The sequence below is a fragment of the Cyprinodon variegatus genome, unplaced genomic scaffold (genome assembly GCF_000732505.1).
Source record: "Cyprinodon variegatus isolate N-32 unplaced genomic scaffold, C_variegatus-1.0 Scaffold152, whole genome shotgun sequence".
NCBI classification, from domain to species: Eukaryota; Metazoa; Chordata; class Actinopteri; order Cyprinodontiformes; family Cyprinodontidae; genus Cyprinodon; species Cyprinodon variegatus.
The window spans coordinates 115,946-140,987 of record NW_015150605.1 but is presented as its reverse complement, the minus strand read 5'-3'; the positions used below and the strand labels follow the sequence as shown (position 1 = coordinate 140,987).

General features: G+C 38.4%; 1 protein-coding gene across 1 annotated transcript in view; it reads right to left on the bottom strand.

Annotated features, from left to right (window-relative positions):
• Positions 1-5,181: 5,181 nt before the first annotated feature.
• Positions 5,182-25,042, bottom strand: part of fhdc1 (FH2 domain containing 1) — a gene marked incomplete at its 5' end in the record, with an annotated part of 26,240 nt that continues 6,379 nt past the window's right edge. The window contains 9 exons of the mRNA XM_015377333.1: positions 5,182-9,006; positions 10,142-10,306; positions 13,307-13,424; positions 15,798-15,868; positions 18,564-18,671; positions 18,863-18,933; positions 19,921-20,021; positions 21,201-21,286; positions 21,413-21,515. Coding sequence (XP_015232819.1) covers positions 6,898-9,006; positions 10,142-10,306; positions 13,307-13,424; positions 15,798-15,868; positions 18,564-18,671; positions 18,863-18,933; positions 19,921-20,021; positions 21,201-21,286; positions 21,413-21,515 — 2,932 coding nt within the window. The remainder of the gene's footprint in view (positions 9,007-10,141; positions 10,307-13,306; positions 13,425-15,797; positions 15,869-18,563; positions 18,672-18,862; positions 18,934-19,920; positions 20,022-21,200; positions 21,287-21,412; positions 21,516-25,042) is intronic.

The window sequence follows — 25,042 nt, the reverse complement described above, 5'->3', positions numbered from 1 at the left end:
GTGCTATAAAGTGGACTGGATTGGTATGGTATGTGATATGTTTTTTGATGTACAATATTCATTTAAATCCATAGTTTCTTTGAATACGAAATTGTTTTATATATTTTTCTTTTCATAATAATTGTTGGACAAAATTAATGGCACCATGACGTCATAATTGTTGAAGGTTTAAGAAAGGTGAACTCATTTTTGCAAGTTCAACAAAAGATACTCTGTTGCCCTCTAGTGCCGTCAGATGGTAATTACATTACAATTATATGATCAATTATTTCTATTTATTCAGCATATTTCTCTTTCTTTATCCTGTATATATTGTTTTTTTTTTAAGGAAACAAAAGGAAAATTTCAAGTTTAATTCAAATTGTATCTAGGTAAGCAGAATTGGTATTTTCTTTAACCATTTCATGAAAAAGACATTTACATGTAAAACAGTGTTTATGAATTAACAACATATTGAAAAGCAAAATTTTTAATCATAAAGTAAAATAAGATCAACATATTTTTATATTTACAAAACAAACATTACATATAGCTAAATATGGATTTCTTTGAATAGGTTCAACCCGACAAGTTTATCATTTCAGCGGCAAACTTGACGAGTGGCAGAATCCTTGTGAGCTTTAATAACAACAAAACACACAAAGTTAAAATAGTCAACTGCAATTTGTGATTATTAATTTCTGTGATTTCATCACCGATACAAAATCAGCTGTGCAGTATTAGGATCAGCGCTCCCTGCAATTACATTGGTCTTTTTCATTGACAGACCAAAGATGTTTTGTGCAAAGCATGTTATCTTTTATGCGATAGAGTGAATCACATTTTAGGTAATAATAATTGCACACAATAATGTCACAAAAACAGTTGTTATCATCAAAAAAAGCTCAAAATACAAGGATGAAAAAACATTTCTGTTTCTACTAAATCTTTGAAAAAAAAAACCCTAGACATTTTCCAGACGTTCTCTGTCAAACAGTGTTGTAAATGCTAGAATCGTCATATTGCACCTATAATATGAGTTTTCCTGAATAAGAAACTCACGTTAGAGGTTCAGCTGCAGCCAACAAGACTCAATTACATCAAAGAGTGAGCATCAAGAGTGTATCTTTCCACACAGTGAGGCAAGAAGAAGAATTTTGAACAAGAGCCCTCTGACAATAAGGGAAGCAAATTGGCCAATAATCGAATCATAGACAATAATCATGCACAGACTGACATTATAACAGTGTTTACAGTTACTTTGGAAGGCTAAAAAATTGTGATTTTGAGGAAACAAAATAGAAAACTTACTTTGAGTTCAGCTAGTAAATTTGTATGAAATCTAGTTTACAGTACTATGTTATATTTTACTGCAGTTATTGTTAGGTTTTACAGGGTATTTTGGGTCATAATGACAAATAAAGCCTTGACTGTTTCTTTACCAACCACCCACAAACAAGGAAGTTGTGGGGAAAAGGGCAAGTAAGTATGCAAATTACTCTGAAGCTCTTCAGCTGTACTGTAAGCCAGAGCGGTGAAATGCAAAGAGCTTGTGAAAAGACTGCAGCAGGGGTCATTGCACAACATGCTCAGATGATCTTCTATATTAAAACCCTTTAAAGCCTGGACCATCAAATCATAAAAAAAACAACAGCCCTTTTTTCAAATTAGAGTTTTCATTGAACTTTCTGACAAATGCAAAAAAGAAATTTGACGTTTTTTGCACCATTTGTGATACATTAGACACTTGTCTATAATCTTTTCTATATTTTCGGTACAATACATATGTCTTATTGTGTAAGTCGGGGTTTTCAAGAACAAAAGAGGTCTCAAAAACATATGTATCACATACAATGCACTTGGTTTTAATGGGTTAAGAAGTTTGAGCAAGTGGAAAACATTACTGAAACATTTAGACATTTTTCTAAACTAGATTTTTGTAATACATTTTTTTTTTTTTTTGTGCGGGGAAAAAATTGTTTAATTTGCTTCATTAACTGCAAATCCAGGCAACATCTATTGGTATCCTTTTTTTGAGCTTCTGATGTCCAAATTTAGAATACCTACACAAAACATCCACATGTAATGTCTTATTAGATTCCCTTGCAAAATGTTTTACCATTGATTCTATCAAAAAATTCCTGATCAGTACGAAACTAGTTAAAGATTTAAATCAAAATGCAAAGCTCACATGAGTCAAGAGGGTTGGGATTGTAATGACTGTTTGTGTGGCCTTGCGTACTTTATATTTGGGATGTTTTTTGATAAATTCACTTACCCTCTGAATTCCAATTGTTCCGCTAATGGAGACCAAAGTTTTGCTTCAATGCAGAGGAGACCAATGTTTTTAAGAGTTAGCTTCAGGTACAAATTGAGTTACTATAATGAATGGAAGTCAACAGAAAGTGCCTTTGTAGGCACAAGTGGCCTGTGTGTCACATTGGAGCTTCAATGTCATCACCTCATTTGCATAATAGTGACCAGAAAGATAGCTACGATATGCCAACGCCCTGCAGCTCCATATTGTCTGATGAGGATCTCTTTAGGACATGTTTCTGGATGGTTTCGTATTTTAGATGTTGACATAATACTAGATACTATGTACCTAAAATGGAGATAGTGTTTAAGCATCATGTGACTGAATATGCAAATACTGTTTCGTTTCAACTAGGGAGGTGTTGCTGTTGATAGATGAGTTATATCAGGCTTTGCAATCGTTTACAGTAGATTATATAAGTTTTGCTGCCATCACAGCTAAAATAATTTTGTTTTCAAAACAATATGGAAAATGCTGATACTCTCATTCAACACATTAAATATAATCTTCAGTGTTATTTTATAGGGATGCATAAAACGCAATGTTTACAGTACTTTAACCAACAACAAGGGTTGTCATGATCTCAGCACTGATGCCTGGCCTGATTACTCATTTTACACACCTGCTTAGCTTTAATCTCTATTTAACCAGCTTTCAGACCAGTCACCGGTGCCAGATTATTCGAGCTGCTGGTGAGAAGTATTCTATTGTAACTGTATTCTGCTAACCTGATCCTGACCTATTCTGTCATGATCATTACTCTGATAGCTGACCTAAATGCTAATCTCAATTACCTGCCGAACTGCCAGTTACCAATTGTCAAAGAGTTTGTATTATTTATTTGGTGATTGTGTTGCTGAGTTTGACTTTGATTCAATAGTTCATGTTCTTGTTCTCAGAGGCCAGTGGTGAGGGACAGTGTTAGTATTATCATAGTGTTCCTGATCATGTCCTGTCTCTTATCCACTGAAGGTGCCCTGTTCCTGTTCTTGGCTCAATGGAGGGAGCAAGTTTTTTAACGTACCGTAGTATTCATGATATTCTGCCTTGTTCTACCTCTCAATTACTGAGCTTGCCTATTCCCATCTGAAAGTTCTGCCTGAACTCTTTGTTGGACTCTTGAAACCCTGGATCTTCCTGTTCTGAACTGTTTCCCTGACCTGGCTCAGATTCCTGTATGTTCACCTGGGCTGCAGCATCTGGTTCACTCTGGGCGGTGCCCACTGCATCTCGTTGGCAGGCCATCAGCTGGATCCTGCCTCACTCTAATGAGATGGACTAAACGGTTAAACCAGGTAAGTGATCCACATGGACAATCATCTTCCTTAAGATTATCATGGTCACTTACCTGTGTTTCTCTCTACCCAGAGTTGTCAGTGATGGGCAGTGCCCTGCCTCTCTCCGCAGCTGCTGCAGATCCACAGCCAGCTTCTGTTCAGTGTTTTTTAGTAGATGCCCTTTATCCTATCACTGTCTATCTAGTCTCAAATTCTTTGTCCTACCTTCTGAGTTAATTACATATCCTGCCTCTCGACCTCTGAGCTAGCCTATTCCTGTCTGATCTGTTTGCCTGACCTGTCTTCTGACTCCCACCAGATCTGTCTGTGTACCATACCTGTAACTTTTACGCGACTTGGTTCTGGATTCTCCCTCGGCACCTCACTGGATCTCTGACCTCCTGGCTCTGAAGACCAAGCACGTCACCGACATCGGCTTTGGCTTCACCCTCTGGATTATCCTGCCTTCCTTAGTTTGCTCGGTTCAGATCTCCTTCCTGTCCTCTGACCACCGATACAACAACGTCTGGGACTCTCTGGGCTGTGCCCACTGTGTCTTCCAGGCAGCCGACTGGCTGGAACCATCCTGATCCTCTGGGCTCGGACTGAACTATAAGGCCAGGTGAATGACTTCCTCGTTCATTAACACCCACTTCTGGAAAGATGTGGTCACTAACCTTGTTGTCTCCTCCTGCAGAGGTTCCTGCCTTACTGTAGAGGCCAACACTGCTCACTTTCATTCAGTTTCCAATAAACGTTTTGAGAAAACTGTTTGTCTGCCTCCAATACTGAATCACACTCTTGACTCTTGGAAAAAGTTTAAGCTTGACACTTAAACTTTTTCCTTGGTTATTTATTTTATGTATTTTTAAAATACAGTATTGGAGATGACATTTGTTGCATGTCCCTTTAAATCAATTAGATTGTGAGGATATATTGCTTACTTACACATGTTTGTGTTATAGGGACATCTACAATTAGCCAATTCCCACCTTGTATGGTGACTGGCAGATTACGTTCTCCAAATTCAGATTTAAAGCTTTTGAAGTTTATGTCACAGATTCATTTTACCTGATCAGCTTAGAATTTAGAACATGGATCAGATTTGCTAATAGCAGCAATTAGTAATATACATCAACAGCTAAATAATTCTGTCCATTGGCCGACTAACAGGCAGGCAGTCCAGGATAAACAGGGTCCAAAGTCCAGCGGCAGATCCGATCAGGTTTCCAGGCAGGCAGACAGAGGCAGAACAGGCACAGGCCGGCTCAGTAACAGGAATCAGATAAGGTTGGACAACAGACAAGCAGACAGAGAGGCTTGCAAACAGAATGGCTGGAAGGTTCTCACTGGTTGTTTCAAGACGATCTGGCACTGGTAGCTGATCTAAATGGGGCTTATAAGCAGGTGGAAACAGGTGAAACCAGTGAAGGTTTATTGCAGACGGGGTGGAGCTAAGCAGGTGTGCAGAATGGACAGTTAGACCAGCACCATTGCCGCCATCATTACATTTACATAATATATATTTATCATCTCCTGTTCCAAGCATAACCATTCTGACTGCCCACAAAGTCTCCATGCTGTCATGATGGAGTTTTAACACATTTACTAATGACGGACACTGAAGTAGAAAAGGTACAAAAGTAGGCCTGCCACAGCTAGTTTATACTGAAATTTTATTTGTGACATTATATGTTGTTCTACAGGATGCCAAGGACTTAAATTGATCAAATTATGTCCATATTGTCAGCATGTAAAAATAAATGATTCAATCTCCTGCGATTACAAGGCAACTGTGAAATGTCTGAGGTATTTAGCAAAGAAAACAAGACAAACAAATCAGTGTGCGTCTGTTGAAGGACTCAGCAAAACTTAAAGACATACAGTGCCTCGCAAAAGCATGAATACTACTTCAAGTTTTCAACAATTTCTCATATTACAACCACAAGAAATATCTGTTGTGAAGCCCTATGGCAGTTAATGAACACCCTCAGTGTTTGAATGGGTGAATGACTAAATGTAGCGGTAATATTTTAATGGTGATTATTCTATTGGTGTTTTTATTTGACAGTCATGGTCCGACGTAAAGCAGGAAATAACAGTAAAGTTGGATGAAAAAAATATAAGGTGTAAAAATAAAAATCAAAAACTGGATAAATAAGTATTCGGCTCTGTTTAGATCAAAGCCACCGATTAAAATCTGGAGCAGGTGACTTTCAGTAAACCCATAGTTTTTTAATAGAAACCTCTTGAGTTGGTTGTAAAAGGTTTAGTTTTAGTAGCACAAATTAAGTGCAGAAAATGTTTTAAGACTGGACAGTACATCAGACAGGAGGCCTAGAGCAACTAAAGAGGAATCTAATGTGTTCACATTCTCTGTCATCTATGTCATAGTAGCCACAAAAGAGGAGGAAACTGGACCATTGCTTACAGAGGGGCGTTTAAAGATGAAATGACATAAATGTAGTAGGTGTGGGACAAGAACATGCAGTAGATGGGGTTAGATGGTGACAGCTGACTTGTTGTCACATCTAAAAGGTAGAAACCAAAAGTAGAGGGAGGGACACTTGCTGGAGTAGATACCCCCACCTACATTACACAGATAAAATTGCTCAAAATGTAAGAGGTCACAAAAAGTAAAAAAACATTGTAATACTAGATAAGAAAAGTAAAATTAGATTAAACCAATACTACCTAGGCAACTTTTAACTGTATGCAGCCCTGGCCTCTCATGTGCATTGTCATGTATCATTTTCATTCTTACTTTCTAAATATACACTATTTAGTGCTAGTGTATCCCAAATGCTAAATGGATTTCCGTTTTGGTTGTAACATGAGAAAGTATGAACAAGTTATTTGGGTATCAATACTTTTTCAAGGCACAGTAACAGGAGCAAGATTTACCATATTTTAAAACCCTGAATGAAAAAAAGAGCTGTCAGAGCTAATTAGCAGCATTATGGTAGTGAGTCAGTAGTTTTCAACATGATCATCATATATAGGGTTCTGTACAACTTCAGCTAAGCAGGCAAAAAGGCTTTAGTGTAAGATTACCAATCTACCACTTGTCTTTTTAAGAGCAAAATAAAAAAAGTACTTTTTCTACAGAAACAACTAAAATTAGGTTAATTGCATCTTGCTTTTTGCAATTCGTCAACTACTGAAGTAATCTTAGAAGATGTGATAGCTTGGTACACATTTCAGATTTAGGACTGTTGCATGATATGAGAGAATACCTCTGCATTATGAATTGATAAGGCGAGTAAATATCACTCTATTCTATATGGAAAACTTGTCCTTAGGTACTTTCCAACATGTTGGAATTTACTTCCAGCTTGGCTTTGTGGATTTGCCAGACACAAAGGAGTCTCTCAGTTGCACAGACTTTTCAGAAAAGCTGCTTGTCTTACGAATATCTCCCCGTGTTGATGCTGGAGGTGGCGTCTCACTGCGACACGCACTGCGACTCGCAGCCTTGACACTCTGCACCCGTCGCACTTGTGTTCCTTGAGGCTTTTCCTCATTGTTGTGAACCGTTGCTGACACCCGATTTTGCTTTGTGGAGGTTTGCCGCCCGCGAAGGGAAGGACTGCGGGACGGAGTGTTGGGGACGGATGGGACCCCCAGCTCCCTTTTGGTTCTGGAAGATGAAGCTACAGTGTTTCGGGCAAAGCTTGGGACAAGGGAGGAGTTCTTAGTGGTTTGTGTTTGTGAGCTGCTATTTTCAGGTGAAGATCCACTTTGGATTAGAGCCTGGGCCTGAGCTCTCAGAGTGGAACGGCACATCTTCTCCTCATGCACAGGCTTTGTGATGTTCCTCAGGGGTTTGGTGCTTGGCTTATGGAGGGAGGCTTTTCTCGGTGTTGAATCTCGCTCCCATCTAGACACACCACCTGCGAGGCCAACCCCCCTCTGAACTTTGGAATGATCAGGAGGTACACTTGAGTGTCGAGGTGGTCTTGTAGTCTTCTCAGCTCTTCCTCTTGCTGGTGTACTCTGGTCACGAAGATGTCGATGTGTCTCTCCTCCCTCATGCACTGTAGGCCTGTCAGTCCTTTTGCTGCTGCCTGTCCTGCTTACCCTGCTGATGGGCACAACTTTCCGGATTCCTTGGCTCTCGCTGCTGGTCAGAGTCCGGACCACTCGATTCCCGCTGCCCCTTGACACTTTGTTACTCTTTGAGTTCACCGGTTTTCTGCCCTGCCTCTGGTTCTTTTCAAAAGCCTGTTTCCCCTCAGCTGTGTCACAGCTCTCCGTGTCCCAGTCCTCTGTCGTTGCAGATGCAGTTAAAGATGCTGTATCCAGGGATTTGGGTGCTGAGAGCTCGCTAGTCGAAATGGACTGGTCATTGTGTAAGGAAATTGGAACTTGCTGGCTTTCGAGTTCTTTGTTGCAATTAGATCCAATCTGAAGCCCTTCTTTGGTAAGAGATGTGCTTTCAGCCTCAGAGTAATCCAGTATTACAGAGCAGTCTGTTTCTGTGCAGTCTATGATGTAAAACATGGGCTTCTTGTTCGACACAGAAGTATCCAGAGGGAGAGGTGTATCACAGGTTGTGGATGAGACTGTGCTGTAATCCTCTTCTTCCTTCTCCCTCTCAGAAGAGGCTCCTGTCTGTGTGGGAGAATCCGCTTGAACTTCCAATTCTGATTTTGGATCAGCTCTTTTCTCCAAAGGTTCATCAAACTGAATTTTTGGAGGAGGTTCTATCTCTTTTTCAAGATCAGTCAGTATAACATCCCCAAGAGTGACAGAGTGCTTGCTGTTGTTGTTTGGGCTCTGCAGGTCAAAAGCTTGAGGACCACGAACTAAAGTATGTTTCTCCACACTTACATTTATATGGCCGGTAATTGCTGGATTGGGAAGATGAGGGGGCTTCTGAAAGACACAAAAGGAACGAGGCCGAGCACTGTTCTCTGAAACAGAAGAGTAATTATCATTGTTGCTGCATAGGTTCTCGTTGTTGTTTGGCTCAGAGGAGGAGACCCCCACTAGAGGAGTGATAGGTTCAGTTTCTGCATGTGGAGACGTCAACTCTCGTCTATCATTGTTACCAAAAATCCATGGCATTGCATTCCTCTGGAGAGGCCGGCCAAACCGGGGCAGGCTGTTAAACTTGGAGGAATTTGTGGGATTCCCAGTGCCTGCAAACAGCTCAAGGTATCCCTGGAGTTCACGGTCTGCTATAGAGGTCATAGTGTGACGGTGGCGGCGGGCACTCGCAGAGCGTCCAAGTGGACTGTTTGGACTCTGAGATCTTTGTTTAAAGAAATCTAGAAGGCCTTCCTTGGTGAGCATTTCAACGTCACTCTCACTGCTGCTGCGACTGAAGATGCTGCTCTGGTCATCATCCGCCCAGGCAAAGCGTTTTTCCTTCAGTTCTCTTAGTCGCCTCAGTCTGGCCGCTTCCCTCAGCTCACGGTCATTGTTGTCCTGGGAAAAAAAAAAACAATCCTCATTCAATTATATTGTTTTTAACATTCTGTCTCATTAAAAATAGATACATTGGAGCATTTTATAATGATGACATTTCACCAAAACAAAGTAGATTATAGACGGGATGACAGGAAATTAAATCTATGAAATCTATGCAAATTCAAATAGCTCATTCTAAGTTAATATTTTTCAGCGACACATTTCTAAATTCATTCTAAATTACAGCTGAAAGTGTTTGGGGATATGTTCTAAAATTCAGATTTTCCAAAATAGTTCTTGATCATTGAGATTGCATGAACAAGAAAAGTGAATATCCCTTCTCATGTCTTAACACAGACTCTGAGTTAGATTTATGTATAAACTTTGACTGAGCCGGTCTTAAACTTGAATTTCATTTGATATCAATAGTTTTGTTTTAGCATTGGCTGGATCTTGCCCTGTGATGGATTGGCAATCTGAGGGTGTACCCCACCTCTCGTCCATAGATAGCTGGAGATAGGCAGCAGCACCCCTCGCGACCCCAGCTGGGATAAGGAAAGTGGATGGATGGATGGCTGGGTCTTTATAGTCATCTTGTTGAGAATTTAACCTTTGCCCTCTTTTGCAGCATTTTTACATGTTTCTTTCAAAATTTGCCTCAATTTAGATTTGCCTCAATTTTGCCATCAAATGAAAAGCTTTCCTATCCAAGCCAAGAAAAAAAAGCATCCCCATGATGAAGTCACTGCTTTGTTTCAACTTATGGATGGCAAAATGTTTCTAGAAAGGCAATTGCCCACTTTTCCCAATTAGGGATAGTGGACTGAAAGATTTTTCTAAAACCATGCTTTGAGTTCAACTGTTCTTCATATATTGCAATCACATTTTATATGTGTAATATTTACAATTTGGGCTAGACAGTTATCTGGCAATGAGAACAATACGACTGCCATGTCACTTCCATCCTATTAGAACTTAGTAAGACAATAAAACTTGCATTTTCCCCTCACTGATTAATCTTTAAACAAGGGCTGAATTTTTTCCCACTTCTCAATGTTAATCTGGTGCAACAAAATATTTAATAACTATTAACAAACTTAACCAGGGTTGCCAACAAGAGTACAAACTGTTTTATCTTTCCAATGACACTCACCTTTACAGCTTTGTTAAATTTAATGCAGAAGTCTTGAAAGATGCGGAAGCACTCATCAAGCTTGAAGGTGTCTTTGTCTTCACAAAAGAAATCTATGAGAGTGTTGCCCTCTTTCCGCAGCTCCAGCCTGCGCCTTTTTAAGTCCTGCAGCGTCTGTGCTGAGCCCTGATATCAGACATAAGACACAAGGCATATTTCCTCATCTATCAAATCTGTAACAGATGTCATTATGTGCAGCAGCTGAATCTAAAGGTCTGTCTGTATCTAAAGGCTGCTTCATACAACATTTTTTTTAAATGTGGGGACTTTCAAAACTTAGGAGTCAACACATCTGAAGATAAAAATAAATCAGGAATAAAACTGTTTTGGTCATACGATGGTTTTTCTCAAGTCACACTACAAGTGACTCACGTCACACACTAGCCAATTTCACTCAACAATTAACTGTCACAAGACAAATATACACATTCATGAAAATTATTTCAAGTTTGTACTGTTGTAGCATCTTAAGGGTCTCTAACTAAAACTAAAACTGTAACACAAATCAGAACCATGGAGACATCAGGGGAAAAGAGCACATGGAGTCAGGGAAAGGCGAGGAGAGACGAGGTAAGACGAGGAACCAGCACTGAGGAACTGCACAAGGAGAGTATTTATGGGAGACTGAAACAAAGAGAGGACTAACGAGCTGATTTGGATCAGGTGTGAAGAGAGGAGTCTAGAAAGGAGCTAGGGAAAAAGGAGACCAACACAAGAGGGCAACAAATAAAAACCTAAAAACTCAAATATATCCAGAAAACACAACAAAATAGGAATTAAACCAATAAAACTAGAAAACATGGAGCAAAGTAAAACCGAATACTCAAAAGAAAACATAACAGAACCAAGACCGTGACAGCTACAGAAGGTTATAAGCGGTAAACATTCAGCTAAGAGTAGAAAATAAAACTGTATTAATTTACGGTTACAGGCACAGGTTTACATAAACAAAAAGCAGGGGAGTAGCACAAAAAACTTACGATATAAAAGATAGTTTATATTCAGAATTTATTATTTATTAACTTTCCATCTTAATGAGAGAATTCACTGTAGCATGACCAGATATTAGCTATATTTTAAGCATTCAACAGAGCAGCCAATACTTCATTGAAGACAGACTGTGTGAATTTTTCAATCATTTTCACTGTATGCCTAAACCTGCAGGGTTTAGGCGTACAGTGTGAGACACTCTCATGCGATCTACCTGCTCACACTGTACGACTAAAAAGCATGTTGGACTCAGCTCCGCAGTGAGATGGAGCTGCTCTGACTCATCTATTCGGAGGCCAAACAAATGGAAGGGGAATAATAAGCTCACTAGAGTGAAATGCGCAGCCTTGGCAATTAGTGCAAATTTGTGCTGAAAGCACTAAAATGAAAAGGCGACATATTCGGACAAAGACATGGCTGAGCAAATGTGGCTACTACGGTCTAACAATTTTACAGACAGAACTCCATTTCACTCATTGCATCCCCGCCATGTGTCTGTGTTTTCATCTGAGAGGAAGAAGAAAAAGAGGAATCCTTGTTTGCACATGCCCACTGAGTGATTTGCCCACAAAGGTCGGGAGACAATTATGTTTGATATTCTCCCGACCTCACAAATCCTGATCGGGAGGTGGTCATGAGAGACTGATCGCCCCTCGGTACCCCCTGTACACTAGACGACTCAAGACGCACGATCAGGCTGAAAGTCCACCCGATCAAAAGATTCTTGCACGACTGGAAAATCGTCCCGAAAATCGCACAGTGTACGCCCAGCTTTAGGTGGAACATAGAGTATTTTTCTCTGCTCAGTGGGATGATCCTGGCCTTGGAGCTGATTCTGTTCTCAATTAACACTCCGGTTCAGTATCCACCCTCCTTGCAATCAACCTCTACTGGTTTCACCTTTCCCCACCTGCATATAAGCTCCGTCCTGATCAGCCTCCAGTGCCAGATCGTTTCGAGCCAGCCCAGTAAGAACCTTCCAGACTTTGTTATTGAAAACCTGTCTGCCTGCCAACCGACCTGTCTTTGTCCCCCGTTTCTGAGCCTGCCCGATCCCTTTCTTGAATTGTCTGCCTGTCTGAGTCTTGCTCTGTCAGATTCTGGATTCCAGATTGACCTCCTGTGCTCCTGACCCTCTTTCTGCCTGTGAGTACCTGAGTAACTAATAGGATATTAGACCTGGAACTGGAACCGGAGAAATCTGCTGGATTGGGTCCGAATCCAGTACATTACACTGAGTTTGCAATTCAGCAAAGGAATACGCAGCTGAACCAGGGATCTTTTTCTGTACAACAAACTTATGCTCAAGGCCTAAATATCAGTGAGTAAACACCATAGTTAATAAAATAAGCAGTGACACTGGAATAAGTCAATTTGAGCTCCAAAGTATTTTGGGAGTTGGAGGTAATTGCTCCTGAAAAAGTTTATTCACACTCTAAGTTGTGAATTTTATTCTTATACTGTCTTTGTTTAATTTAATGTAAAATAAAAAAATAAAAAAACATTTTATAAAGAGGCTTATATTTATTGAGTGATGTACACACCCAAGTATGAGTGTGCATTTCTGTTTTTGAAAAAGCTTAATTCAGCTTGCTTACTGCTGGTCATTAGTGAGCTCAATGCGCAAGAGAGCATCAGGAAATGTTGTTAAGAAAATATTCTGTTGAGGCTATATAAAATAAAGCACTTTGTGAATAAAAAGCAAAGTAAAAAGTGTGTGCAAACATTGTGATCATAAGCCGGGAGGTGTTCTATAACCATTCTATTATTTTATTATTACTATTCTGTTATTCTACAGTTCTATTGCAGTTTTAAATAGGGATAACTTTGGGTAAAACGGTTTGGGTCTGGGTTCTGAGCTCTACATGTGTGCAGGACTGGTGCAGACCAAAACAAAGCAGGGATGCTCATTGGGACTGCTTATAATGAAGAAAGGAGTTTAGGGTGTGGTTATGGTACAGTATGTTGCTTGCTCAGTTGTCAACCGATCTGGGATTGAAGCAGTCCAAATGTTCTACCAGGCAGACCCAATGACTTAACACAACACACACAGAGGCTTTATCTCTCCTGTATCAAGACCTCTCAGTAGGGAGGTTGTGCAAACTTTTATCTGTGTAACAAATGCTGCAGCTTCACCTGCAGAAATGGCTCCAGTTGCAACTGTAACTGCTCATCTCCTTGGACCTTCTCCTCCAGGGATTTGATCCGGACATATAAGGAGGAAAACTCCAGCTCAATGTTTTCCACTGAAATTCTGCAGGGAAACAGAAAAATACCAGGAAAGCTAATAAATATGGATTGATAAATACAAACCACAAGCTCAGTCAGTTCTGCTAATTTAGTCAGACTTTAAAAACTGAAGACAGTGATCCTGAAAGGTCCTGAGAGGAGAAGCGATTTTTGCTCTGCAGTGCAGCAGCTGCATTGATGCCATACACGTTCGACCTTGGGAATCTGCCGAAGCTAGACGGAGTCACACAGCGGCAGAAGTTTGAAGCCAGCTTATTCAACGAGGCTCTTCAAACACAATTTAAAGTATATTCAGCATGACTTTGTCTGTTCAATCATACAGAAGCATAGCCTTTTAATAATCTGAACCAAATATATTGACTGTCCTTTCAATCAAACTTCTATCATAATTGATCTTTTACAAGATGCTTTGACCATTCCCATGTTTGATCAATGGTTCAAACTGAGTCAGTCACTCATCTAATAATGGTACTAGTTTTATAAGCTTACAATTCAAAGATACAGATTTTATTAAACCGACATCTAAACTTGTTACATCATAACAGAACAAGAGATGTCTTCCCTTTGCAGAGTAACTATAATTTCCCATATTTTGTTAACTAAATAAGCCAAATTTAGGTAAAATTAGCAACATTGCATAAATAAAAGCTGAATGAAGACTACTACAAATTATGCTGGAAGAGCCAAATACTTCCTGTGCAATTAAAGATTGGTTAGATTCTTCTAGTAGATTTATATCTTCATAAATGTAGTCGGTGGCTTGCAAATGTATTAAAACCTCCTACTATTTCCCCATGTCAGGAGCATTTTATCGAGTTTTATTTACTTGATTTTTTTTTTTCTTTTTTATTGAACCTTCAATAGATCAGGCACTCAAACACCTTTAATCTGAAAAAAAAAAAAACTACATAAAACCCAGTGCAACCAGAGCACAGCTGTTTTATGGAGTGCTCAGGGGTTTGTTAGAGAACATAAATGAACAAACAGCATCATGAAGACCAAGGAAAAAAGCCAAAGTTGCATTTGTCAAAAGGTTGAAAGCAGTGTTAGGATACAAAAATATAAGATTTAAGCACTACACTGAGATCTGTTGGATTCTTCATCAGAAACAGAAAAAAACAGAACTTGACAGGCCAACCAGCCAGAGCAAAAATCAAAGAAGCAGCCAGGAGGCCCATTGTTTTCCTAGAGGAGCTATAGAGATCAAAGCTCAGCTGGAAGAATGTAAAGATATGTATCAGATATGAGGCCCCAATGAATGGGAAAAATTATTAAGCAAATACCTTCATAACAGTTCCAGTCTAAGTGTGAACTAAATCTATGGAAAAAACAGGATTCTTTGGGAACCTGCATAGAATTTGGCTGACAGACTCAGTACATTCTCTAGATCTGAGTTAGGATGTAAAACAGGAAAAAATAAAGGTACTTTAAGATGCATTTAAGATTTTCTGATATATTAGAACATCTGACCAACAAGTATTTCTGAATTTGGGTTAGAGGCTTTTTAGCCTTATTAGTCAATTAAGAAAGGAGTCAGTAAAATATTCAACATATGTTACTGGAGTATAACTGTAGAAAATGTAAATTAAATGCACCCATTATGCAAAAATTATCCAATGTTAACATTAAATAATGAAACAATGATGAATTGATAACTAAGGATATAATTTCTTACCCTTACATAAGACTTATTTATGAGATATAGAGATAAAATCTTCTAGATTTATACAGTGAAGTAATTTCTTCTTTTTTTTTCAATATTTAGCTGAATTTGAAACACTGGTTGACAAAAACTAAGGGTTGTCAAAAAACAAATGTTTCGATTACATTGATTAGTTATTCAAAAAAGGGCTGAGGATTGGCACCTCCTTCTGAGGGAACCATTGTCTCTAACAAGGGCTAGATAAAAATAACTCTAAACCTACAACCAGAACTATAATCATGAGTTAGATAAAAGCATTATGTGCTAACATGGATTGAAAACTGATGTTTGCAACAGCCATTCATCCATTCTGACTGAGCTTTGGCTATTTTGTAAAGAGGAATGGGACATCTTTATATTTACAAACTGTTAAAGACACAGGAAAAAAGCATACTGCTGTAACTGAAGAAAGAGTGCTGACTCAGAGGATGAAGAGAAAGGAATGTCACATTAGACTCTATCTATGAATGAATAAGTGCATGGATCATTTTAAAGTTTTACATTACAATTTAACCGTATTATACAAATAGAAAAAATAGACAAAAATAGACAAAAAAGACAAATGGGAAAAAAAAAACTAAACAAGGCCAAACTTACTTTTAACACTTTTGAAAGGTCCAGCATACAAATGTATTCAATTTCAAATGTAAAGAGCAGAGGGAAATGTTTGCTCACCTGGCAGCGCTCTGCACATGCTGCAAATTCTCTGGAAATTTTAGCAGCTTTTCATCTTTCTTCTTTGCCTCCTGTGTGGAGAAACATTATATAATATGCATTAAAACATTAAATACTGGGCAATGTGAAGCAGAATGCTTGCTGTATTGAAGCAGCACAGACATTTAATTTGGTTAGGTAACAGTTTGGCTCTTTCCTGCTTCCTGACACCATCTGCTCTGGAGAGCAGATGGTGTCAGGTGTCCCCTCAGAATCACAGTGTTTGGAGTTTTTTCTTCCTCCTACATTAGGTCTAAAGTTTTTGGAGTGAGGATGCATCTCAGCATGACAGCATTGTTATGACTAGTGTAGCCATTTTTTGGCCCCGATACCGATACCCAGTACCTGGCTGTGCAGTATTGGCTGATACCGATACCATCTATTTGAAACTGATGTGTGTGTGTGTATATATGAGGAATAGCATACTACTTGGATGTAAAATAATTGCCATCATGGCTTTGTCAAGCTGCTGCCTACCTTTAAGAAGCAGAAAAAAGACTAATACAAACTAAATCCAGAGGAACTTTTTATTTTAGTTACTTTTTATTTTACTTTTTATTCTATTTTTGGCTCTCAAAATGGTATCGGTGCCATATTTGTCGGTACTCGCCGATACCACCATTTTAGTGCTGGATCGGGGCCCCGCCCGGTACTGGTATCGATATCGGTGCAACACTAGTTATGACATCTCAAACCTCATTCTACTTTACTAAAATATTGCAGTTTCTATATATTATTTCCATCAATACAAGCTCAGATAAAAACTGAGATAATGAGCTATTTTGTCCTCGAGTCTATGATGTCACTGTAATTTTTATTGTCACTTTTAAAAATCAAATTAATAATTAGTTGAGCAATAATATACATAGCAGTATATATAGCATTTTCTACATAAAATTTTTTTATGTAGAAAATTTTTTACTACTCTGAATAATAGTATCCCTAAAACTTTAAATAAATCCATTTCTATAGTACATAGTATTTAACACCCAGTGAGCCAGTTCCTACCACCTTAGGGTTGTTTCATATGTAAGACCATTACCAAATTTTTGTGCAGAGCCTTTTATAAAAACAAATTTTTCAATTAAGGATGAGAAGATTATATCTTCTACCTTAGCTCTGTCTTATTGAAGGTCTTTGAGTCAATAATTATTTGCTTAATAATCAAAAGTTGTTCTGTTTAGATATCGAGCATTTCTTCCTTGTCCTCATCTGATCTCTACACTACAACCTCATTCACCTAACCTGGATTCGCCCTTTCTTCCCGGCCCTTTACTGATTTCTACCAAGTTTCTGATCACTGGAAATAGACCTTGTTTCTGCATCCTGACCACAGAGTTCTGTCTGACTCATTGAAAAGGTCTAAGAGGTCTGCCTCTCTCTGCCCTGACTAACCCTCTGAAGACTGAATCTATCATTATTGCATTTTCTGTGTTAAGTGGTGGCCTAGTGGTTAGCAGCCCACTGCTCCCCAAGGGGATGGGTTAAAAGCAGAGGTAAATTTCCCAAATGTGAGATCAATAAAGTTCAATTATTAATTAAAGAGTACCTGAAGAGGCCCCTCTCAGATAAATAGTCCTTCATTCAACAAAGATTTGTAGTTTTTATTTTTTGCTTGAGTTTTGGTATATTTCCTGACTCTATCAAAGCTGCTAACCTAAATGCCTTAATTACAACATCTCATAACATCTAATGTACTTCTGTTGGGTTTCCTGACTCTTACAAGCTCTTACTTTGTTTTCATTCTAATTTTTAGGTACAATGTCTGGTACGAAACGTTTTCATGGTTAGAAAACAATATCATACAAACACAAATGTTTTGATCCAATAATAAAACGGTTATAAATGCATTACCTGAAATTTATTCTAATCACTGAAAAAGTAGCTAATTCAGCAAATATCATATTTTTTTTTAATTACAAAAAAATTCTCAAATAATCATTGCTTTAAAAAAAATAAATAAATAAAACAGAAGAAATATTTTGACATAATTTTTATTCAATATCAAATCGATCAACGTAGGCTTCAGAGACACAATTGAACTTTATACTGTTAAAATAACTGAATTTGTGATCGCTGGAGTAATTTATAGAATATTATTCTCTTTAAGAAGAAAAGAGTGGCAACAATCCCCCCATAAGGAAGACTGTGGGGGTTGCTACATGTCTGTCTCAGGCCGTATCCCACACATATGTGCCTCCATGGAGAACATCTTGGTCATGATAGCTGTCTTTATTCTCAACTATAAAAATTTCTAATAAAGACAAAGGCTGATGCCTTGAAAAATAAACTATAACAACTGCTGTTATTTTTATTGCTCAGGAAAAAAATAACTAGCAGGTTAATATATTATGTCATTCTAAAATTGTTCCTTCATCATCGTGAAGATTAATATAAGATATATCAGCATATATATTATTTGATGAGTGAAAATATAAATCATTGGAAAATATTCAGGTAATGGAGTAAAAATGTTAAAGCATTAGCTGAAGTTAATCAACTGTGAAAAACATTCACTGCATAAAATGTTTTACAAAAAATTTTTTATCTCAAGAGCAAAAGCAAAGAAATACAAAATTTGCCTCAATATGCGTGCACAGTGATGGATATCTCAAATATTTAAAAGGGGAAGCAATATAGACTATGGCTGGATAGAGTGATGGACGGATGGATATTTTATTCTGTACACTTGAACACATCATGCATCAAACTGCAAGGTTTACTAACCATGGCAACAAAATGCAGCAGGTTCATTCCGGGCTTGTTGGCCTTGGTGTCGGCCAAAGAGAGGAGAGAGGACAGCTTAAATCCAACAGCATTACCTGCATAGCCACCCTGTGAAAAGATAGATATTTGACAGAAATTATCAATCAAATCTCTCTGCAATATGAACAAGATATCATTAGAGAAAAAAGTTGGCATGAGACAATCAAATAAACGTCAAATATTCACATGAAATGCAATTTCAAAAATTTCAAAATCTGCTTTATAGATTGAAGTTTTAAAACGTGCTAAAAAAATCTTACAGCATTCATGATGTTTCCAGCCTGCAGCACAAGATGAAGGACAGCATGAAGCTCCTCGCAGTTCATCAACTCTACAGGAAGAAGGGAACATATTAGAGACTCCAGATGAAAACATTTTATAAAGCACCACCACACAGAAAAGCTGATAGTAAGTATAGGAACCTAAATCTGGATTTATGTATTTATGTAGACCAGCCGGTAAATTGAGAGCATTGCCTTTTCGAGAAGCTTTCACTTTACCACAACAGACCGATGCAGCAATTGCATTATAGCAGTAGCTGTCCCCATCCGTATATCAATCTCCCTCTCCATTCTCGCCTTACTCACGAACAGGAACCCAAGATACTTGAATTCCCCCCCTTGAGGCAGGAATTCCCCTCCAGACCACCTCCGATCCTCAGCTGTGCCTTGAAACCCTGTCCATAAAGGTTATGAACAGGACTGGTGTCAGAGGGCAGCCTTGGTGGAGGGCACCAGGAACAGGTCAGACTTAATGCCTTTCTCCTTAGTAGAAGACAGTCCAGCCTCTCTTAAGGAACTGGGTTCAAGATACCACCCTATAGTCCAATGGCCAGTTTAAGCATCTGTGGGTCAGGTCATGGAGGCCTCTGCCTCTGAATGCTGCCCAAACCTACAAGCACCAGTGCCTTATAGTTCATCCTGCACGGCGGGGTCCACTGGGGGATGGTCTAGCGTCACTCCTTGTGGCTTGGCCCGCTAGCAAGCCCCAACCCAAGGCCTGTCTCCAGGGTGAGGTCCCAGCTCCGTACTGGATGAAGTCATGTGTTGTGATTTTCTGGGCATCATACGAGCTTCTTGAACTGCTCTTTGTGTGAGCCACTAGGCAGAGCATATTTGCATTGGGAGACTATACCAGGGGGGATTTAAGCACTCGACAAAATAGCTTCTGAGATCATTCAAACGCTGAAGCCCCTTCACCACTTTAAGTTGGCGGTTTTAGGGGTTTTACAAAATCTATACACATATACATATAGATTATGGGACCACTGTATAAACGTAAACACCTTTGGTTTTGCAGCAGAGTTGGTGCAACATACCTTCAGTAGCAGCTCTGATGACATCGATGTCATGACTCATTGCAGAGCTACAGGGTGAGAACTCCTCCTGGAGGACCATGGCCTCGATCCGAACTTCAAACCTTCAAACCAAAGTAGTGATAGTATAAAACACGAGGTAGAGTCTCCACCTCTGAGTGTCTCCAAACAAAGCATACATTTGTTGTTATTTCAAACATCAGGGGAAACAATTTGTTTTTTTTCTAACTTTGTATACTTAAAGCTGAAAACCTGATATTGCAATACACTTTATAAAGAGCAGGGACCATTGTTCTTATACCGGATTGACTTCTTTCTATTCTAGGTCAGTCCAGATAACAAAAACATTGTGAACTATTTGCCGAATGCCACAATAATACAAGGTTATTAAAGTGAAAGTCAGTTTGCACACATCTCCTCAGTATTTGGCAGAAAGCCTATTCAGTATGATTGGGGTTAACTGGTTGTGAGGCTTATCATACAACTGATGATGGAATTAATGCTCATTCCTCCTTTTATCATGTCAGTGCTCTGACCGTTATACGAAACAGCAGACTTTTCCTGCTGAGGAGACTGAGGTCTTTTGGAGTGTAGGGCTGGATAAACTGATCAGAAAGGCCACCTCTGTGATTGGATGCTCTCTGAACTCAGTGCAGGAGGTGGGAAACAAAAGGATCCTAAGTAAATTAACATCTCTGTAGGATAATGTTTTCCACCCCATGCATGGAGCTGTTGCAGAACTGGAGAGCTCCTTCAGTTACAGACTGCTGCACCCTAAATGCACCAGGAAGTGTTATCACAGATCCTTCCTCCCAGCAGCTGTAAGATCTATAACCACCACTGATTCTAACAACCTCAATAAGTTGTTACATTCATGCTGATTTGGCACAGTTTCTATCTGATTCAGTTAAATAACATGCTGCTGTCATTTTGCACATATCTGATCTGAGAGGAAGACGAAAAATAATCCTTGTTTGCGCAAGGACTGTTAAGTGCTATATATATATATAGAGAGAGAGAGCACCCTCTGGATTAAAAGATTCAGAGGGTGCTGGTACTCCAAAATAATCCAAAATTTGAAATTCTCATATCTTGTTTAGGAATGTTGGTTTTATTGTTGTAGTCAGTAGTACATTTTCCACCTCCTGGAAACTCCCCAGGTAGGTTATGAAACTGTCTTCACGCAGCATTTTAGGATAAACCCTCTCAAACTGCTGACTCCAGATTCCCCTTTGAAGGAAGCTTCTATACAAGCACTGGCCCCCCTATTGAAAGCAACTTACCGAGGCACCTGGATTAGCAGGTACATAAAAGAATCAACCAGTGTCAGCTTGTCTGGGTCTCCTTTAAAAGCCTGCAGTTTCTTGATCTGCATATAACAGACAAAAAAGAAGAGGAAGCTGAGCAGGATCTATTATTTTCTTTTACATCAGACACAATGTCTTCGATTTGTATTTCTGCCTTTCATATGTCAACACAGGACAAAAAGACAGACCTCCTCTGTATCAGGCAAGAGCTTCATCAGGTCTTTGAGCAGCTCAGCTCCGTAAACCTTTCCTTCTCCACGTCGAATGTCTTCAACAATGGAGTAATTTGACCTAAAAGACAAAAATCTTGTTTTACTCAAGCTGCACAGGTGCTTTCTGTGAATGGATGTTCCTCCCTTATGCTTTCAAATGCACCAAATATAAATTTGTTCTGATTGTCTACTGACTCTTTTTGTGACAAAAGAACAGAAAAGATCAAAGAAAGTGTTGAAGAGGCTCAAGATGACTAGAAAACAGAATTACACATGTGGAAAACATCTCATATCATACAGATTTTAACATACTTTTTTCTCAAGAAGCCAGAATTAACTGCAATATCTAAAAGTGAGCTTTAGCAGTCTTTATAGAGGCTTTTTGAAGTTGATCACAGTTGGCTACTGCTTAAAGGCAATTAATTTAAACTGAAAGTAAGTTTAATTTCCTTTATTAATTAAAGTAGTATAAAAAAACAATAGATTTGTTGAGAGATTTATAAATCTGTTGTAACTCTACTTTTCAGGAAAAAAAATGTAATTTTAAGGACACATCCAGTGTTGAGTAAAGTTACGTGTATTTTCAGCTGTGAATAATAACAGAAAAGTATCATAGAAAATAAACCCTAAATAACCATGTTCAGTTTTAAATTAGTGATCTTGTGAAATCAGGACAGACGGTCTACCTTTGAGACTAGGATTAAAATGTGCTTTGATGAAGTTTACAATCTGACTGGTTGTAGTTTAATCTAAATTTTATGTTAATTCTGCTTTTTTGTTTTACAGTTTTACCCATGAGCTCCAGATAGCATCTCAAAGTAAAATTCTCCTGGAGTTTCTTTCCTGTTTAAAGGAAGTCGTTCCTTTCCACTGTCACCACTTGCTTGCGCAGATTGATGGATTGCTGTGATAACAAGTTGCAATCAGCTCAACATTCTTAGGCAGAAAACTTTTAAAAATTGGCACTATATCATCACTTCAAATTTTTGAGAAGACTGGATTGGCTTTTATTTGGGTTTGGTTCCGGTTAGAATCTGACTTGATTGTTTGGTTTACTTAGTTTAACAATCAACACTGTTATTTAAACATTTTCACGGATTCACATTGCGGTGCCTGATTTTACTGGCATTCACAAACTAAAGTATTGCCGTTTTTTTTTTTCTTTTTTTTTTTTTTTTTTTTTTATTGTTAAAAAAATATTTGACTTTGCCACCCAGACTAAGTTACGCCTTGTAGAGCCCGATTTAAAACAGGAGACCAGTGCTGCATTCAGACCAGACGCGGTGTCCGTGGTGATTTCCGTTACCCCCGCAGGTTGTTCACCACTCTGCCTTTCAGATGCACAGTGTTTACACCCTGGACTGCATCATCAAACAGAAAAAGCTTCAGTTGCTTAAAGCTGACACCCCACTGACGTGAAAAAACTAAGCAAATATACTGAATGGTTGTCCTTTATTATTATGGACTTGTACACTTAATGGTCATCAGGAACTAAATCAAAATGGCTTTTTTTAAATGCCACCTAAAGACCTCTTGAGAGCATTCCTTATTTCTTCCTGATCCTTCCGAGGTTTGCAAAGGAATTCTTTGTGAAACCACCACAACTGGAGCGGACACCGTGTCTGGTCTGAACGCACCAAAACAGAGTCAGCAGAAACAGATATGACACAAAATCTTTTTTTTTTTTAAGAAAAACTTATAGCAGCCAAATGTTGGAATTTTTACAATATCAACAGCTCTTTCTGTCAAGGTTCGGGGTTCTTATGAGTCTTTTAAGTATCTTGTGTACAACAGTTCTCTTATATGTACCCTTTTGAGTTATTTTCCAGTTTATTTTCTCCTGCTTATTTTCCATTTGGTTTTTCTGTATCTTTGTTGGTAAATCCAATATTTTTGGATAGTTTCTTTTCAGTATTTAGTAGATTCAGTTCACCCTTATAACCTGCACCTGTGTTCTCCTGTATTAACGTTTACATTCCTCTCTCTGTCTTAATGAATCATCTGCGTTGTTCCCCAGGGTTACAGTCAGCTTTTCAGCTATGTCTTCATTGTTTGTCTGCCTGCTCCACGTCAGTCCCCCCTAAGTTCCTTTGGTTAATAAATCTCAAGAATCTATCATACTGCTCAGCTCTGGATTTCTGCATTTTGGTCAACAAACCCACAACCCTGCCCTGACACTTTCGGGACTTAAAAAAAATAAATAAATAAACACATTGCTCTGTGTGGTTACAGAAAAGTGCTGTTGCATTATGGGCCCCCTTCTGTGCTGTGATTGGTTGAGGCTCTGACTGGAGAGTATGGCTGGCCAGGTAAATACATATCTGTAGTTGTTTGCTTGTGTCCTTTCCTTGCATTTTGTCATAATCCCTGAGCAAGGTTATTTAATATGATGGTTTTGGGTCACACTAATATTTCTTGTAAAGTAATGAGTTTACATCAAGTAGTCTGTTTATGGTTTAACAATGGTTGTGATTCACATTGGAAAAACTACAAGTTTAGCTTTTTGTTAAAAGGCACACATAATTTTAGAGCAAATGTCCTCCCATTTCTCTCTCACTTAGAAACTTCTGTGTCATTATACCATCAACAGCGTCTTAAACCAGCATATTCACTAACATGTACAGACTCCTAACTAAAACAAATCATAGAACACACAAAGTAATAAAAGCAAAAAATAAAATAAATTGTAAAAGAAAAATAGGAACCATCAAAATTGTCTTAATAAACAATGAAAAGTACAACCACAAAAGACAATTGGAATAACAGTTTTCTTTTAAATTTGGATTCTTGTTGTAAATAATAATTTCAATGCCACCTAAAGATCAACAAGCAAAGTGGCTAAAATTAGCTGTGAATTCCATTAAGGTGAATATTATGTGTTAGACTTAGCAACAGTCAAATATGGGTGATGTGAAATAAAAAAAAAAAAGTCCAGAGCAGTAACAAAACAAAGCTGCAGTGAGGTCAGACTAACATATGGCTCAGTCAAATCTCATTAAAATGTATTGGAGAACTATGCAAATCTGTTGTCATAGAAACACTTTTCAAACTGCAGTGCAACTCTCTGTGTCAGTGCGCTGGAATTCACTTTGGGATTAACATTTAATCTAAACTATAGACTGCTAAAAAAAAAGAAAAAATTCTCAGCCAATCATTTCAGTGTCATAAGTTCAAGTTGATTTCCATTTTATTTGGAAAGTAACATGAAACCAAGGTGACAGAAAAAAAGGCCCGAAATGGATTTCATTGTGTCTTAACTTAACAAGTAAGAGTAGTATACTGTAAACCTTAGCATCTTTTTTTAGGGATGTTGCCATTCGCTGCCAGTAGATCCAGACACACTCTGCGTCTTCTTTTTTAAATTTTCTCTTTGTTTGTTTTTTTTTTAAGTCTGTCTATCAATTGAAATACTATCTAAAAAGGTAAATGAGTTATATTAGACTTTCTAACAGTTATAAAATCAATATGGAGCATCCATATAAAGAGTAATGATAGAAGATAAAATAGAGATAATCTAATGTGTGATAGCATGAGTTCATTATGTTCCAAAACAGCTTCAAATCTGTCAAATATCTGTGTAAAATGTTTTAAAGTTTCTCTTAAACA